This window comes from Heptranchias perlo, chromosome 1 (assembly GCF_035084215.1).
Source record: "Heptranchias perlo isolate sHepPer1 chromosome 1, sHepPer1.hap1, whole genome shotgun sequence".
NCBI lineage: Eukaryota > Metazoa > Chordata > Chondrichthyes > Hexanchiformes > Hexanchidae > Heptranchias > Heptranchias perlo.
In genome coordinates this window covers 15,986,269-16,002,929 of record NC_090325.1, presented here as the reverse complement: position 1 = coordinate 16,002,929, position 16,661 = coordinate 15,986,269, and the positions used below count along the sequence as shown (strand labels likewise).

General features: G+C 44.8%; 1 protein-coding gene across 2 annotated transcripts in view; it reads left to right on the top strand.

Moving 5' to 3' along the window:
• The window catches only part of LOC137319837 (UDP-glucuronosyltransferase 3A1-like), a 29,965-nt gene extending 14,519 nt beyond the window's left edge, over nucleotides 1–15,446 (top strand). The window contains exons 6-7 of one of the 2 annotated variants that reach the window (XM_067981783.1): nucleotides 6,380–6,599; nucleotides 10,670–13,873. In XM_067981783.1, coding sequence (XP_067837884.1) covers nucleotides 6,380–6,599; nucleotides 10,670–10,970 — 521 coding nt within the window. In that variant the 3' untranslated portion in view covers nucleotides 10,971–13,873. Of the gene's footprint in view, nucleotides 1–6,379; nucleotides 6,600–10,669; nucleotides 13,874–14,896 lie in introns of those variants that run through there. The other variant, XM_067981824.1, reaches the window with a different exon arrangement.
• The last annotated feature ends 1,215 nt before the right edge of the window (nucleotides 15,447–16,661 follow it).

Genomic DNA, 16,661 nt, shown 5'->3' with positions numbered 1-16,661 from the left:
CATCTAGTTTACATAGAGTTACATAGAATTTACAGCACAGAAACAGGCCGTTCGGCCCAACAGGTCCATGCCGGTATTTATGCTCCCCATCTAACCCCATCAATAAATCTGATTATTAAAATGATAATTACCGGTCCACCAGTGAAATCTAAATTAAGATCTAATTTGCATTTTATGCTTCGGATGGAACGTGGTTCTTAATTATGCTTCAAAACTATGCCAGGGGCAGAATCAAAGGTTCTCATAGCAACCCCGTCTCTGAAATAAAGGTAATTTGTTTTATATTTTGGCACATTATCTTTCTGCTTGCACTGGCTGCTTAGATAGGAAAGAGCTGATTCTGATCAAACTGTTCTGTCAGGCTGGCGAGGTGCTTCAGCAACACTCAGCTGCGTAGGCAAAATATATTTTCCGTGGCAGAACTCGGATTCGCTCTCGCCTATCAAGCAAGAATGAGCAGAAGGAGAATCCTAGTTGTAAGTATAGCTCACAGTGCGGGGGAAGGAAAATTCAGGGAAGAGGGCCGAAGCTGGAAATGGTGAGAAAGGTTGGACTGTCAGTAAGATTACGGAAGGGCAATCAATCCCAAGTTTCCTTTGGGTAACTTTTATGATACGAACTTGGGTTGTGTAGAATAGAACATGAATCATAGAATGTGATACTGAACCGAGAAAACAATATGTTGGGATACAGCAAATGAGTAATTTGAGACAATATTTTGGGATACAGTATATGAATAATTTGCGACATGGTATGTGGTAAGTGTAGCATGACTGAGAGGAACAGATGACTTTGGATCTATGATTCCCAGATCTTTTCACCATTGGGAGTTTTCCTTACCTTGTGTCTGGGTCTCTTGTAGACTAATTGATAGAGATTGATTGATATGATTAGACAACAATTCCATTATCATTATATCAGGATGCTAGAAAGCAAACGAGATGTTTCTTGGTCTTTTTGCATATAGCAATTCCTATGTTCCTATGTAACATAGAGAAGCATGGAATTAAGGGTAAATACAGCCAGGTTACGCTCCCCAAGCAGAGTCTGGTAGAATGGGTTGTGAGTCGGTGACAGGGATGTAACAATATAGTTCTGGTACTCTGACCTGCACTTCTATCTAGTGAGAGTCTGTTCCAGAAGTACAATCTCACTGAAGTTGCAATTTTATTTTATTCATTCATTGGAGGTGGGTGTCACTGGCAAGGCCAGCATTTATTGCCCATCCCTAGTTGCCCTTGAGAAAGTGGTGGTGAGCCGCCTTCTTGAACTGCTGCAGTCCGTGTGGTGAAGGTTCTCCCACAGTGCTGTTAGGAAGGGAGTTCCAGGATTTTGACCCAGCGACGACGAGGGACCAGCGATATATTTCCAAGTTAGGATGGTGTGTGACTTGGAGGGGAACGTGCAGGTGGTGTTGTTCCCATGCGCCTGCTCCCCTTGTCCTTCTCGGTGGTAGAGGTCGCGGGTTTGGGAGGTGCTGTCGAAGAAGCATTGGCGAGTTCCTGCAGTGCATCCTGTGGCTGGTCCAGTTAAATTTCTGGTCGAGGCATGTGACCAAGTGGCATAGACTCGAAAACTCACAATTTAAAAGGTTGGTGAAATAGGTGATACAGCGGTAAAAGTTTTACGTGTTATCACTCCTGGTGCAGAACATCGCTTGAGGAGAGAGCAGATGGGCGAACTGGGTATAGGAATTGCCTTGCCCAGATCATGTATCAGAAGGGCTGCACGTTGGGCAGGCGGGCCTCTGAAGTCAGGCGTCAGGCGGTAGCCCTACGTCGCACCATTTCCTGTGCCGTGATGTTGTTCCGGTAATATGGTGATCAGGACCGCACCAACTAGTCCAAAAAGGAACAAATCAACACCCTGTATAGGTTCAATATCGCATCCTGTGATTCGGGTTCCATTTCCAGATACAATCCAAGATCCTATTTGCCTTATTTACCGCTGCCACACACAATGCAAACAGTTTTAATGTTCTGTTCACTAATAGCCACCAAGCCTCGCCTCTGAGTCAAAAGGTTGTGTGTTCAAGTCCCACTCCAAAGACCTGAGCACATAATCTATGCTGACACTCCTAGTGTAGGACTGAGAGAGTGCTGCACTGTCGGAGGTGCCGTCTTTCAGATGAGATGTTAAACCGAGGCCCCGTCTGCCATCTCAGCTGGACGTAAAAGACCCCATGTCACTATTTCAAAGAAAAGCGGCGGAGTTCTCCCTAGTGTCCTGACCAATACTTATCCCTCAACCAACACTTAAAACAGATGATCTGGCCACTTATTTCATTGCTATTTGTGGGATCTTGCTGTATGCACATTGGTTGCTGCGTTTCCTACGTTACAACAGTGACTACACTTCAAAAGTACTTCATAGGCAGACGCTCATATAGTACTCACAGTCTCAACAGAGCACCTTATCTAAACCTCTGATTGTAGAATTCTCAACTCCCTTGCAGGTTTCCCCTCCACCCCTTGGGTAGCCCAGTTCACTGAGGTGTCACATTTGTTGATCTGGACTATACCCTCTCCCAAGTCACTGTTGTTGTTCTCCTCGTATGCTAATCCAAAATATTGGACAGCTCCAAGAATCTGAGGATTTCCCGTACCTCATGAATCTTCCTGCTCCTTTCGTGGACGGTCCTTAAACTCTCCTCTCTCACTTGACCACGCACCTGACTCTGAGATGGCTACTCTCTGGAATGTGAGCCAAAAACTCCTTGTCCTCCTGGATGTTTTTTTTTTATTCGTTCATGGGATGTGGGCATCACTGGCAAGGCCAGTATTTATTGCCCATCCCTAATTGCCCTTGAAAAGGTGGTGGTGAGCCGCCTTCTTGAACCGCTGCAGTCCATGTGGTGAAGGTTCTCCCACAGTGCTGTTAGGAAGGGAGTTCCAGGATTTTGACCCAGCGACGATGAAGGAACGGCGATATATTTCCAAGTCGGGATGGTGTGTGACTTGGAGGGGAACGTGCAGGTGGTGTGGTTCCCATGTGCCTGCTGCCCTTGTCCTTCTAGGAGGTAGAGGCCGTGGTGTGGGAGGTGCTGTCGAAGAAGCCTTGGCGAGTTGCTGCAGTGCATCCTGTGGATGGTACACACTGCAGCCACAGTGCGCCGTTGGTGAAGGGAGTGAATGTTTAGGGTGGTGGATGGGGTGCCAATCAAGCGGGCTGCTTTGTTCTGGATGGTGTCGAACTTCTTGAATGTTATTGGAGCTGCACTCATCCAGGCAAGTGGAGAGTATTCCATCACACTCCTGACTTGTGCCTTGTAGATGGTGGAAAGGTTTTGGGGAGTCAGGAGGTGAGTCACTCACCGCAGAATACCCAGCCTCTGACCTGCTCTTGTAGCCACAGTGTTTATATGGTTGGTCCAGTTAAGTTTCTGGTCAATGGTGACCCCCAGGATGTTGATGGTGGGGGATTCGGCGATGGTAATGCCGTTGAATGTCAAGGGGAGGTGGTTAGATTCTCTCTTGTTGGAGATGGTCATTGCCTGGCACTTGTCTGGCACGAATGTTACTTGCCACTTATCAGCCCAAGCCTGGATGTTGTCCAGGTCTTGCTGCACGTGGACACGGACTGTTTCATTATCTGAGGGGTTGTGAATGGAACTGAACACTGTGCAATCATCAGTGAACATCCCCATTTCTGACCTTATGATGGAGGGAAGATCATTGATGAAGTAGCTGAAGATGGTTGGGCCCAGGACACTGCCCTGAGGAACTCTTACAGCAATGTCTTGGGGCTGAGATGATTGGCCTCCAACAACCAGTACCATCTTCCTTTGTGCTAGGCATGACTCCAGCCACTGGAGAGTTTTCCCCCTGATTCCCATTGACTTCAATTTTACGAGGGCTCCTTGGTGCCACACTCGGTCAAATGCTGCCTTGATGTCAAGGGCAGTCACTCTCACCTCGCCTCTGGAATTCAGCTCTTTTGTCCATATTTGGACCAAGGCTGTAATGAGGTCTGGGCCGAGTGGTCCTGGCAGAACCCAAATTGAGCATCGGTGAGTAAGTGTCGCTTGATAGCACTGTCGACAACTCCTTCCATCACTTTGCTTATGATTGAGAGTAGACTGATGGGGCAGTAATTGGCCGGATTGGATTTGTCTTGCCTTTTGTGGACAGGACATACCTGGGCAATTTTCCACATTGTCGGGTAGATGCCAGTGTTGTAGCTGTACTGGAACAGCTTGGCTAGAGGTGCAGCTAGATCTGGAGTACAAGTCTTCAGCACTATAGCTGGGATGTTGTCGGGGCCCATAGCCTTTGCTGTATCCAGTGCACTCAGCCGTTTCTTGATATCACGTGGAGTGAATCGAATTGGCCGAAGACTGGCTTCTGTGATGGTGGGGATATCGGGAGGAGGCTGAGATGGATCATCCACTCGGCACTTCTGGCTGAAGATGGTTGCAAACACTTCAGCCTTGTCTTTTGCACTCACGTGCTGGACTCCGCCATCATTGAGGATGGGGATGTTTACAGATCCTCCTCCTGTTAGTTGTTTAATTGTCCACCACCATTCATAACTGGATGTGGCAGGACTGCAGAGCTTTGATCTGATCCATTGGTTGTGGAATCGCTTAGCTCTGTCTTTAGCATGTTGCTTCCGCTGTTTAGCATGCATGTAGTCCTGAGTTGTAACTTCACCAGGTTGGCACCTCATTTTTAGGTATGCCTGGTGCTGCTCCTGGTATGCTCTTCTACACTCCTCATTGAACCAGGGTTGATCCCCTGGTTTGTTGGTAATGGTAGAGTGAGGAATATGCTGGGCCATGAGGTTACAGATTGTGCTGGAATACAATTCTGCTGCTGCTGATGGCCCACGGCGCCTCATGGATGCCCAGTTTTGAGCTGCTAGATCTGTTCTGAATCTATCCCATTTAGCACGGTGATAGTGCCACACATGTTGGATGGTGTCCTCAGTGCGAAGACTGGACTTCATCTCCACGAGGTCTGTGCAATGGTCACTCCTACCAATACTATCATGGACAGATGCATCTGCTCACCACCTGCCGAGTTACCGAGTCCTGAGAGTTGGTCCTCGAGCTCAGCAATCTTACGCTTAGGAGACTTCACCCTCCATCACCTGATGCAGATATAGGACTCCTGGCTATCTTTCAGATCCTGAATAACCTTGGCTGTGTGTTTCACAGTCATAGAAGGAGGCCATTTGGCCCACCGTGCCTTGCCCGTGCTAGCTCTTCAAATGGAGTTGTCTACTCCAGTCCCATTTCCCTGCCCTCTCCTCATATCCTTTTAAATTCTTCCTTTTCAACGGCTTTTCCAAATCCCTTTTAAACAATGTTATATGGCTGGAATTTCTGTCGGGGTTCTCCCAATCGCTCACCATAAACTTCTGCAGAAGATCGGCAAAAACTCCCAGAACAATGTTTGTTTGTCCAGGGGGTTCTTCCGGTCTTCCACCGAAGTCACGGCGGGAGATGGGGAGTAAACCCGCAGAAATGTTCAGTCTGTGCCTCAATAGCCGCTTGTGGTAGAGTATTCCATGCTCTAATAATCAACTTTTAAAAAATTTCTAACTTATTCAATGTTCCTTTCAGTTTTTCCACATTTACACGATTTCTTTTTATTCTCCCCTTCTTCACAACCATGCAGGTACATGCACCATATCACCCGAGGCACCTGCACTTATATGCGTAGCCATTCAATCAACTGGAGGAAGGAACACTGTCATCCATTGAAGGGGAAAATTAGAGAAGCTAGCGCCAATTTCTAGCTCTGAGACACCAACAGAAAAGGTTAGATTCACACAGAGGGCAGTGAGTCAGCCATTAGAATAAGTCTACTCGGGCTCTTTGTGTGCTGTGGGTGAACATGGTTTTCCAACACATCTTACTAAGACTAACTTCAAAGATTTCCTTTAGTGGAAGAAGTAATTGTATTTGTACATTGCACCATCACAGGCAGTGCTGAGAGGCTATATAATCCTTCAGAAAGCAATCTACATCCTCACTTTAAATGATATGGGCAAATGGAGAAATGGAGAAGGGCAAGGGCTGTAGGCGCATGGGAACGCCTTCACCTCCAAGTTCCCCTCCTAGTCACACACCATCCCAAATTGGACATATATCGGCCGTTCCTTCATCGTCGCTGGGTCAAAATCCTGGAACTCCCTACGTGACAACATTATGGGAGAACCTTCACCACACGGACTGCAGCGGTTCAAGAAGGCGGCTCACCACCACCTTCTCAAGGGCAATTAGGGAAGGGCAATAAATGCTGGCCTTGCCAGCGACGCCCACATCCCGAGAATGAATTTTAAAAAGAAATGTGATAGATAATTATAAAGCTGCCCTTCTATTTATGAGATGTATGATTTGTCAAATAATATTGAGTTGTTAATTTACATGTAGGACACCCACAGGCTCGAGCATTTATATCGCATGGTGGGATAAACAGTTTGCATCAGGCTGTGTACCATGGGGTCCCAGTGCTGGGGCTACCATTCTTTTATGACCAGACAGATAACGTCATCCGCCTGGTGAGCAAAGGAATAGCCCTTTCCATCTCTGTGAGCGAGCTTGAAGAAGAGACCTTAGTGAGGAAGCTGACTCAACTGGTAACCATTCCCAGGTATTGTGTTCCTATATAAGCACTTAGCACAGAGCGCGTTTCATACCTCAATGATGAAGAGGATTTGCAGAAGCTTCTTTTATTGATAACATAGAATCATAGAATCATATAGCACAGAAGGAGGCCATTAGGCCCATTGGGTTTATGCCAGCTCTTTGAAAGAGCTATCCAGTTAGACCCAATACCCTGCTCTTTCCCCATAGCCCTGCAGGTTTTTCCTTTTTAAGTTGAGATCTAATTCCTTTTAGAAAGTTACTATTGAATCTGCTTCCACCGACCTTTCAAGCAATGTGTTCCAGATCGCAGCAACTCACCGAGTAAAAAAAAATTCTCCTCGTTAATTTTTTTTTTATGTTGACAAAAGTACCAGTTAGTCGGATTACAACTTCCATACTTTTTGTGTAACTATGATTTCTTAATGCATGTTCAAGACTGATCTAGGTTCAGTAATTACCCACTTGGCTCAGTTGGTAGCATGCTTATACTCTGAGTCAGGATGTTGTGGGTTCAAACCAGAGACTCAAGCACATAATCCAGGCTGACATTTCATTGCAGTACTGACGGAGTGCCACATGGTTGGAGGTGCTATTTTTCAGATGAGCCATTAAACCATTTGCCTGTAAAAGATCCCATGGCACTATTCAAATTAGAATAGGGAGCTTTTCCAGTGTCCTGGCCCACATTCGTCTTTCAACCAACATCACCAAACACAGATTAACTAATTTAATTGCTGTTTGTGCGTCCAGGCAATATGGCTGCTGTTTTTGCCTACGAAACCAGACTTTATTGACTGTGAAGCATTTTTGGAATATCCCGAGATGAGAAAGGCACTATATAAATGCAAGTTCTTTTCTTCCTAATATTTGGTGGCAATTCTTTACAAACATGAATTCTAAATGCTTGCAACAGCATCATCCTGTCTGCAGTTGTTAAGATTATTTTGGTGCTGATAGCACAACAATTATGCATAGCTACTAACCATAAAAATGCAATAAAAACAGAAAATGCTGGAAACACTCAGTAAGTCAGGCAGCATCTGTGGAGAAAGAAACAGAGTTAACGTTTCAGGCCGTGACTCTCCATCAGAACTGGAAGAAGTTGAAGATTAAACAGTTTTTAAGTAAGTATAGAGCCAGGGAAAGGGGGGGAGGGAGGAAGGGGAGGGGAAGAAAGAACAAAAGGGAAGGTCTGTGATAGGATGGAGGGCAGGAGTGATTAAATGACAAAAGGGATGCAATGCAAGGCAAGGAAGGTGGTAATGGGACAGGTAAAGAAAGAAAAGATGGGTCTAGAGGAGCTGTAAATGTTAACATCAGAACCATTACCAACACCCGCTGATGAAAAAAAGGGAGCAGTGTTTATGATCTGAAGTTATTGAAATCAATGTTGAAGGTTGTAAAGTGCCTAAATGAAAGATGAGGTGCTGTTCCTCGAGCTTCCATTGAGCTTCATTGGAACAGTGTAAGAGGCCGAGGACAGAGAGGTCAGAGGGGGAGTGGTGCGGGGAATTAAAATGGCAAGAGACCGGCAGGTCAGGGTCACGCTTGAGGACTGAACAGAGGTGTTCAGTAAAACGATCACCCAATCTGCGTTTGGTCTCCCCAATGTAGAGGAGGCCGCATTGTGAGCAGCGAATACAGTATACTAAATTGAAAGAAGTACAAGTAAATCGCTGTTTCACCTGGAAGGAGTGTTTGTGGGAAGAGAGGAGGTGTTATATCTCCTGCGCTCACACGGAAAGGTGCCCTGAGGAGGAGAGCAGGTAATGGGGGTGATGGAAAAGTGGACCAGGGTATCGCGGAGGGAGCGGTCCCTTTGGAATGCTGAAAGGGGAGGGGAAGATGTGTTTGGTGGTGGGATCACGCTGGAGGTGGCGGAAATGGCGGAGGATGATCCATTGAATGTGGAGGCTAGTGGGGTGGAAGGTGAGGACAAGGGGAACCCTATCATGGTTCTGGGAGGGAGGGGAAGGGGTGAGGGCAGAAGTGTAGGAAATAGGATGAACACGGTCGAGAGCCCTGTCAACTAAAGTGGAGGTGAATCGTTGGTTAAGGATAAAGCAAGACATATTGGAAGCACTGGTGTGGAAGGTGACATTGTCAGAACAGATGCAACGGAGACGGAGAAAATGGGAGAAGGGAATAGAGTCCTTACAGGAAGCGGGGTGGTAGGAAGTGTAATCAAGGTAGCTGTGGGAGTCGGTGGGCTTATAATAGATATTGGTTGACAGCCTATCCCCAGAAATGGAGATAGAGAAGTTGAGGAAGGGAAGGGAAGAGTCGGAGATGGACCAGGTGAAGGCGAGGGAAGGGTGGAAATTGGAAGCAAAGTTGATGAAATTTTGCAGTTCGGGTGAGAGCAGGAAATGGCACTGATACAGTCATCAATGCACCGGAAAAAGAGGTGAGGGAGGGGACCTGAGTAGGACTGGAACAAGGAATGTTCTACGTATCCCGCAAAAAGGCAGGCATTGCTGGGACCCATACGGGTTCACATAATGACACCTTTTATTTGGAGGAAGTGAGTGGAGTCAAAGGAGAAGATGTTCAACGTAAGAACAAGTTCAGCCAGGCGGAGGAGGGTGATTGTGGATGGCAACTGGTTGGGCCTCCGTTCAAGGAAGAAGCAGAGGGTCCGCAGGCCGTCCTGGTGGGGGATGGAGGTGTAGAGGGACTGGACGTTCATGGTGAAAGGGAGACGGTTAGGGCCAGGAACTGGAAACTGCTAAAGTGGAGGAGGGTATCGGAGGAGTCGTGGATATAGGACGGAAGAGACTGGACAAGGGGAGTTGAGATAGGAACAAATAAGTTCCGTGGGGCAAGAACAGGCTGAAACGATGGGTCTTCTGGGGCAGGCCTGTTTGTGGATCTTGGGAAGGAGGTAGAAGCGGGCTGTGCGGGGTTGGGCGACTATGAGGCTGGAGGCCACGGGGGGGATATCTCCAAAGGAGATGAGGTCAGTGACGGTCTGGGAAACCATGGCTTGATGTTCGGCGGTGGAGTCATGGTCCAGGGGGAGGTAGGAGGAGGTGTCGGAGAGTTGGCGTTCAGCCTCCGCAAGGTCGAGGTCTGTTCGCCAAACAACAACAGCGTCGCCCTTGTCAGCAGGTTTAATGACAATGTCAGGGTTGGACCTGAGAGAATGGAGTGCTGCAAGTTCAGAGGGAGGGAGGTTAGAGTGAGTGAGGGGAGTGGAGAAATTGAGCTGAGGACTGATCGTTTGGGGTCGGAGACGGGAAGGTCAGAGGGGATAGTGAAAACATGACAAAGGGTGAGATTGGAGGGAGGGATGGGGTCAGAGGAAAGTGAAGGAGAAGAAGGATCAAGAGGGGCGTTAGTATCTAAGAGTTGTTGAAGCTGGCGGTCCTTGACACCTGAAAGGAAGAAAAAAAGTTTTTTTGTTAAAGCGCCGGACGAGGCGAAGGATGAAATGGAACTGCGGAACAGGACAACTCTGAAGTAGAGTGAGTCGGTGCTGCTGGAGAGAGAGGTCGAGGGAGTGCATGTGGTGGCGTATTGCGTGGAGCGAGGATCTCAGGAAGCTGTGAGAGCAGTGGTTCGAGGAACGCTGAATATCATGGAGATACCTGTAATCACGGGTGGATCCGAAACATGAAGGGTGGAATTTAAATTGGAAACCACGTGGAATAAGTTGGAGCCGGAGACAGTTGCTGAGGAAAGAGATGTGGCTGTGAAAGTGAGTTTTAGAAGAAACCTGATCAAACACGAGAAGGGAAACAGAAAGCAATGAAGCAACCATAAGAATGCTAGTTTCTCCTATTATGCACCAGTATGTTTTGCTGATGCCAAATTAAATATGCAATGGAACAATTTGGCTGTCGGCGGAACTCCAGGGAAGATTGGGCGTGGGACACCACTGCCTGAAATTCATTCCCCTGCACCCAAGATGTTCATTTCTCACCTGATTAACGGGCGGCCCAATTTCTACCCCCATTATCCCTGGAATACGCTAACAATGATTCCGCAATGAACTGCTAAAGTCTGATAGAAGATAATCTGGTCTAGTTTTTGCTTCCTCTAAAATGCTGTTGTAAAATCTTGTCTTTACAGGTTCAGGCAGAGTGCACTCAGAGCAAGCAAACAGCTGAGATTTCAACCATTTACTGCAGCTGAACTCACCAGCAGGTGGATTGAATCAATTCTGAATGTCGGAAATGGGGACCACTTAAAACCTCGTTCTTACCGAATGCCCGCCTATCAGCTTTATTTACTGGACGTCTGTGCCTTTGCGTTAGCCATTACAATGCTGACCATTTTCTTCACCTACAAAATCCTCAAAAGCCTGTTACTCCGAGTCACGGCAAGGTTTCTCCAGATCAAACCTGGAGAGAGGAAACGTAAAATAACGTAGGGATAAATGGATTGGGTTAACACTGCTGATTATGCAAAGGGGATACATTTCCCTCTCCGCACTTGCAGTGAGGGACCTTGCCCACCACTATCGCATATCGGAAAAGTTAAGAAGAGAATTAACAGAGATTTTTTTTTTACTTATGAAGATTTTAGATAGACTGAGAATAGATTGACTATTTTCATTGTTTGGGGGTTCAATGACGATGGACTATCAATTTACAATTGTCATTATAAGAACATAAGAAATAGGAGCAAGAGTAGGCCATACGGCCTCTCAAGCCTGCTCCGCCATTCAATCAGATCATGGCTGTTCTTCGACCTCAACACCACCTCCCGCCCGATCCCCACATCCCTTGAATCCCCTAGAGCCCAAAAATCTATCGATCTCAGCCTTGAATATACTCACCGACTCAGCATCCCCAGCCCTCTGGGGTAGAGAATTCCAAAGATTCATGACCCTCTGAGTGAAGAAAATTCCCCCCGCATCTCAGTGCTAAATGTCCGACCCCTTATCTTGAGACTACACTCCAGCCAGGCGAAATAGCCTCTCAGCATCTACCCTGTCAACCCTCTCAGAACCTTGTATGTTTCAATGAGATCACCTCTCATTCTTCTAATCTCCAGAGAGTATAGGCCCATTCTACTCAATCTTTCCTCACAGGACAACCCTCTCATCCCAGGAATCAATCTAGTGAACCTTTGTTGCACTGTCTCTAAGGGAAGTATATCATTCCTTAGATAAGGAGACCAAAACTGTACACAGAATTCCAGGTGTGTCTCACCAAAGCCCTGTACAATTGTAGCAAGACTTCCTTACTCTTGTACTCCAACCCCTTAGCAATAAAGGCCAACATACCATTTTCCTTCCTAATTGCTTGCTGTACCTGCATGTTAACTTTCTGTGTTGCATGGACAAGGATACCCAAATCCCTCTGAATACCAACATTTAATAGTAAACATTTAACATTTAAAAAATATTCTGTTTTTCTATTTTTCCTACCAAAGTGAATAATTTCACATTTCCCCAAATTATATTCCATCTGCCACCTTCTTGCCCACTCACTTTGCAAACTCTTTGTGTTCTCCTCACAGCTTACTTTCCTACCTAGCTTTGTATCGTCAGCAAACTTGGATACATTACACTCAGTCCCTTCATCTAAGTAATTAATATAGATTGTAAATAGCTAAGGTCCAAGCATAGATCCCTGCGGCACCCCACTAGTTACAGCCTGCCAACCTGAAAATGACCCATTTATTCCTACTCTCTGTTTTCTGTCCATTAACCAATCCACAATCCATGTTAATATATTACCCCCAATCCCATGAGCCCTGATATTGTGTAACAACCTCTTGTGTGGCACCTTATCAAATGCCTTTTGAAAATCCAAATATACTACATCCACTGGTCGCCTCTTATCTACCCTGCTAGTTACACCCTCAAAAAACTCTAATAAGTTTGTCAAACGCGATTTTCCTTTCATAAAACCGTATTGACTTTGTCTAATCATATTATGATTTTCTAAGTGCCCCTTTACTACGTCCTTATTAATAGATTCTAGCATTTTCCCTACTTTTGATATCAGGCTAACTGACCTTTAGTTCCCTGTTTTCTCTCTCCCTCCTTTCTTGAATAGAGGTATTACATTTGCTATCTTCCAATCTGCTCGGACCATTCTAGAATCTAGGGAATTCTGGAAGATCAAAACCAATACATCCATTATCCCTGCAGCCACCTCTTAAAACCCTAGGATGAAGGCCTTCAGGTCCAGGGGATTTGTCAGCTTTTAGTCCCATTAATTTTTCTAATATTTTTTCTTTACTAATCTTAATTACTTTAAGATCCTCCCTCTCATTAGACCCTTGGTTCCCCACTATTTCTGATATGTTTTTTGTGTCTTCTACTGTGAAGTCAGATACAAAATATTTGTTTAACGTCTCTGCCATTTCCTTATTCCCCATTATAATTTCTCCTGTCTCTGCCTCTAAGGGACCCATGATTACTTTCGCTAATCTCTTCCTTTTTATACAGTCCGTTTTTATATTTCTTGCTAATTTACTCTTATATTCAATTTTCTCCCTCTTTATCAATTTCTTGGTTATCCTTTGCTGATCTCTAAAACCCTCCCAATCTTCAGACTTACTACTCTTTTTGGCAACATTGTAAGCCTCTTCTTTTAATCTAATACTATCCTTAACTTCTCCAGTTAGCCACGGTTGGATCATCTTTCCTGTGGCGTTTTTAATTCCTCAAGGGTATGTATATTTGTTGGGAATTATGAATTATTTCTTTAAATGTTCACCATTGTTTATCTACCGTCATATTTTTAAATCTAATTTCCTAATCTACCTTAGCCAACTTGCACCTCATACCTAAATAATTGGCCTTGTTTAAATTTAAGACCCTAGTTTTGGACTTAACTACATCGTTCTCAAACCCAATATGAAATTCTATCATATTATGATCACTCTTCCCCAGAGGATCCTTTATTATAAGATCACTAATTAATCCTGTCTCATTACACAATACTAGATCTAAAATAGCCTGTTCCCTGGTCAGTTCCTCAATATATTGTTCCAGAAAACCATCTCTGATACATTCCATGAACTCATCCTCTAAACTACTTTTGCCAATTTGGTTTGCCCAGTCTATGTGAAGATTAAATCTCCCATGATTATTGCATTACCCTTGTTACATGTTCCTCCAATTTATACTCTGTCCAACACTATAACTACTGTTAGGGGGCCTGTAAACTACTCCCATCAGTGTTTTCTGCCCCTTGTTATTTCTTAACACCATCCATACTGATTCTGCCTCCTGATTTTCTGAGCTAAGATCCTTTCTCACTACTGTCTTTATCTTATTTCCTCGTGTTATGTCTGAGTCATAGACTAAGTAATAAAAAAGAACAAAATAACTTAGAATCATAGAATCACAGAAAGGTTACAGCACAGAAGAATTTTGCCTAGACATGGTTATAACTAGACATTTCTCCTAAGCTCCTCTGCTCCAGTGGAAATAGTCCCAAGTGAGCCTGAAAAGTTGCACCTCTAGCGGTGCGATTCTGTGTAAATCTGCCTGTAGTGCAGCGGAGGGGTGGGAACCTTATGCACTTTATCTTTGCCTGCATTAACTTTTATCTACCATTGTTCTGCCCACTTACATCTTTTGTCCAACTCCTTCTATAATTATAGGAATTGCTGCACAAAAAAAAGACCAAGGTTCATCTAGTTCGCCCTCCCCCATCCTGGTAATTGCATGATACAATGATAATGGAGTTGTTCACTAATCAAAGCAATCAATCTTTATTGTCCATCCCTAGTTGCCCTGAGAAGGTGGGGGATGGGCCTTTTCTTTCTCCAGGGTTTTTCCCACATTACAACAGTGGTTGCACTTCAAAAGTACTTAATTAGCTGTAAAACACTTTGGGATGTCCTGAAGTCATGAAAGGCGCTATATAAATGCAAGGATGAGGGATTTCAGTTACCTGGATAGATTGGAGAAGGTTAAGGGGAAATTTGATAGAATTGTTCAAAATCATGACAGGTTTAGATAGAGTAAATAAAGAGAAACTGTTCCCATAGGTGGAAGGGTCGAGAACTAGAGGACACAGATTTAAGGTGATTGGCAAAAGAACCAAAGGCGACATGAGGAAAAACGTTTTTATACAGCGAGTAGTTATGATCTGGAATGTGCTGCCTGAAAGGGTGGTGGAAGCAGATTCAATAGTAACTTTCAAAAAGGAATTGGATAAATACTTGAAGGGAAAAAATTTGCAGGGCTATGGCAAAAGAGAGGGGGAATGGGACTAACTGGATTGCACTTACAAAGAGGCGGCATGGGCTCGATGGGCTGAATGGCGTCCTTCTGTGCTGTAACCATTCTATGATTCTATGATTCTAAGTTCTTTTGTTCTTTTTTATCAGTTCGTCTATGACCCAGACATGACATGAGGAAAACCTCAATGGTGGAGAACATTGGGAACCACAGTTCCAAAGTAACCTGTTCCTCTCGAGCATGCTACATTTACCACACGTCATTTATCAAATTACTAATATATTGACCCAGAAACTGCTTAGTAAAGAATGGTGAGCTCAACAACGCTCACCATTGTTACTGGTGAAATCGAGGAGCAAGTTCCGGCATTCGCACAGGCGCAGTGAAACGCGGAAATCTGGAACTTGGTCCTCCTGGCTCACCGGTGATATGTCAGCTTCAAATTAAAGGGAATCAGTGGAATCAAGGGACCAACGTCAACTTGCTTACCTGCCCAGCTGGAAAGTAACTAATATTGCCGCAGAACAGGTACACTTAGAAATACCAGGTCTAAACTAAATTTTAACAGTCCTAATGACTGCGAAACAACTAAAAATTAACTTTTAAAAATGTGGAATGTCATTACTCTTTATTTTAATAATTTTTGGTCATTAAAAAAAATGTTTAAATTAAAAAATAAAAAAACTTTTTTTTAACTTTTTCCGCTGTCTCTTTTATTTAATTCGATTATTTCGTCCCCTCTTTTTTTCACTGTCTATAACTGTTTAGTGTTGTACATTTAACTTCCTGGATTTGACGTTACAGCCTGCAGAAACTCTACACAGTTTGTCAAAAATGCTGCAATCTGATTGTTCGAGGGGCGAGATCGATCCTCTCACTTCTCCCATGGGTCCGAGCTTCGCTGGAGCTAACGCTGGGCTCTTCTCCGCTTCCTGTTCGAGGAAGTTCCCGCAGTAAAGCCGTGGTAAGTTAGTGGGTTAGTATAAATCTATGGAGCGGCGAGCACTGTTGGTTGGCTGCTCTGAGCAATTTCTGGGCAAATGTATCCCAAATTATTAGTTTGGGAGGCTGAAGAATCTCTCCTGACACCAGTGCCCTTCCTATGTTGTATTCTGCACTGAGCCATGGCTCTCCACCTAAGTATCTCAATGAAAGAAACTGGAGGATACTGGATGGGTGGGAATGGACAACAGGGCAGTCATCCAATCTGGAGATAAGAACATTAGAAATAGGAGCAGGAGTCGGCCATACGGCCCCTCGAGCCTGCTCTGCCATTCAATAAGATCATGGCTGATCTTCAACCTCAACTCCACTCTCCAGCCCCCAGATTTCGATGATTTCTCAAAATGCAAGAGCACAGCTTTGGTTGAAACCGTAAGACAGAATTATTATCTATGATCTAAGGAAATATTTTCTGCTATTGAAACATATAAGATTGTGAAGGGGCTTGATCGGGTGGATGCGGTAAGGATGTTCCCAAGGATGGGTGAAACTAGAACTAGGGGGCATAATCTTAGAATAAGGGGCTGCTCTTTCAAAACTGAGATGAGGAGAAAATTCTTCACTCAGAGGGTGGTAGGTCTGTGGAATTTGCTGCCCCAGGAAGCTGTGGAAGCTACATCATTAAATAAATTTAAAACAGAAATAGACCGTTTCCTAGAAGTAAAGGGAATTAGGGGTTACGGGGAGCGGGCAGGAAATTGGACATGAATTTAGATTTGAGGTTAGGATCAGGTCAGCCATGATCTTATTGAATGGCGGAGCAGGCTCGAGGGGCCGATTGGCCTACTCCTGCTCCTATTTCTTATGTTCTTATGCTTAGGCAAGCCAGGTATTGGATTAGCAACCCAGAGGTCCTGAGATCAAATCCCACCGTAGCAAGTTGTGAAATTGAATTCAATAAATCTGGTAACT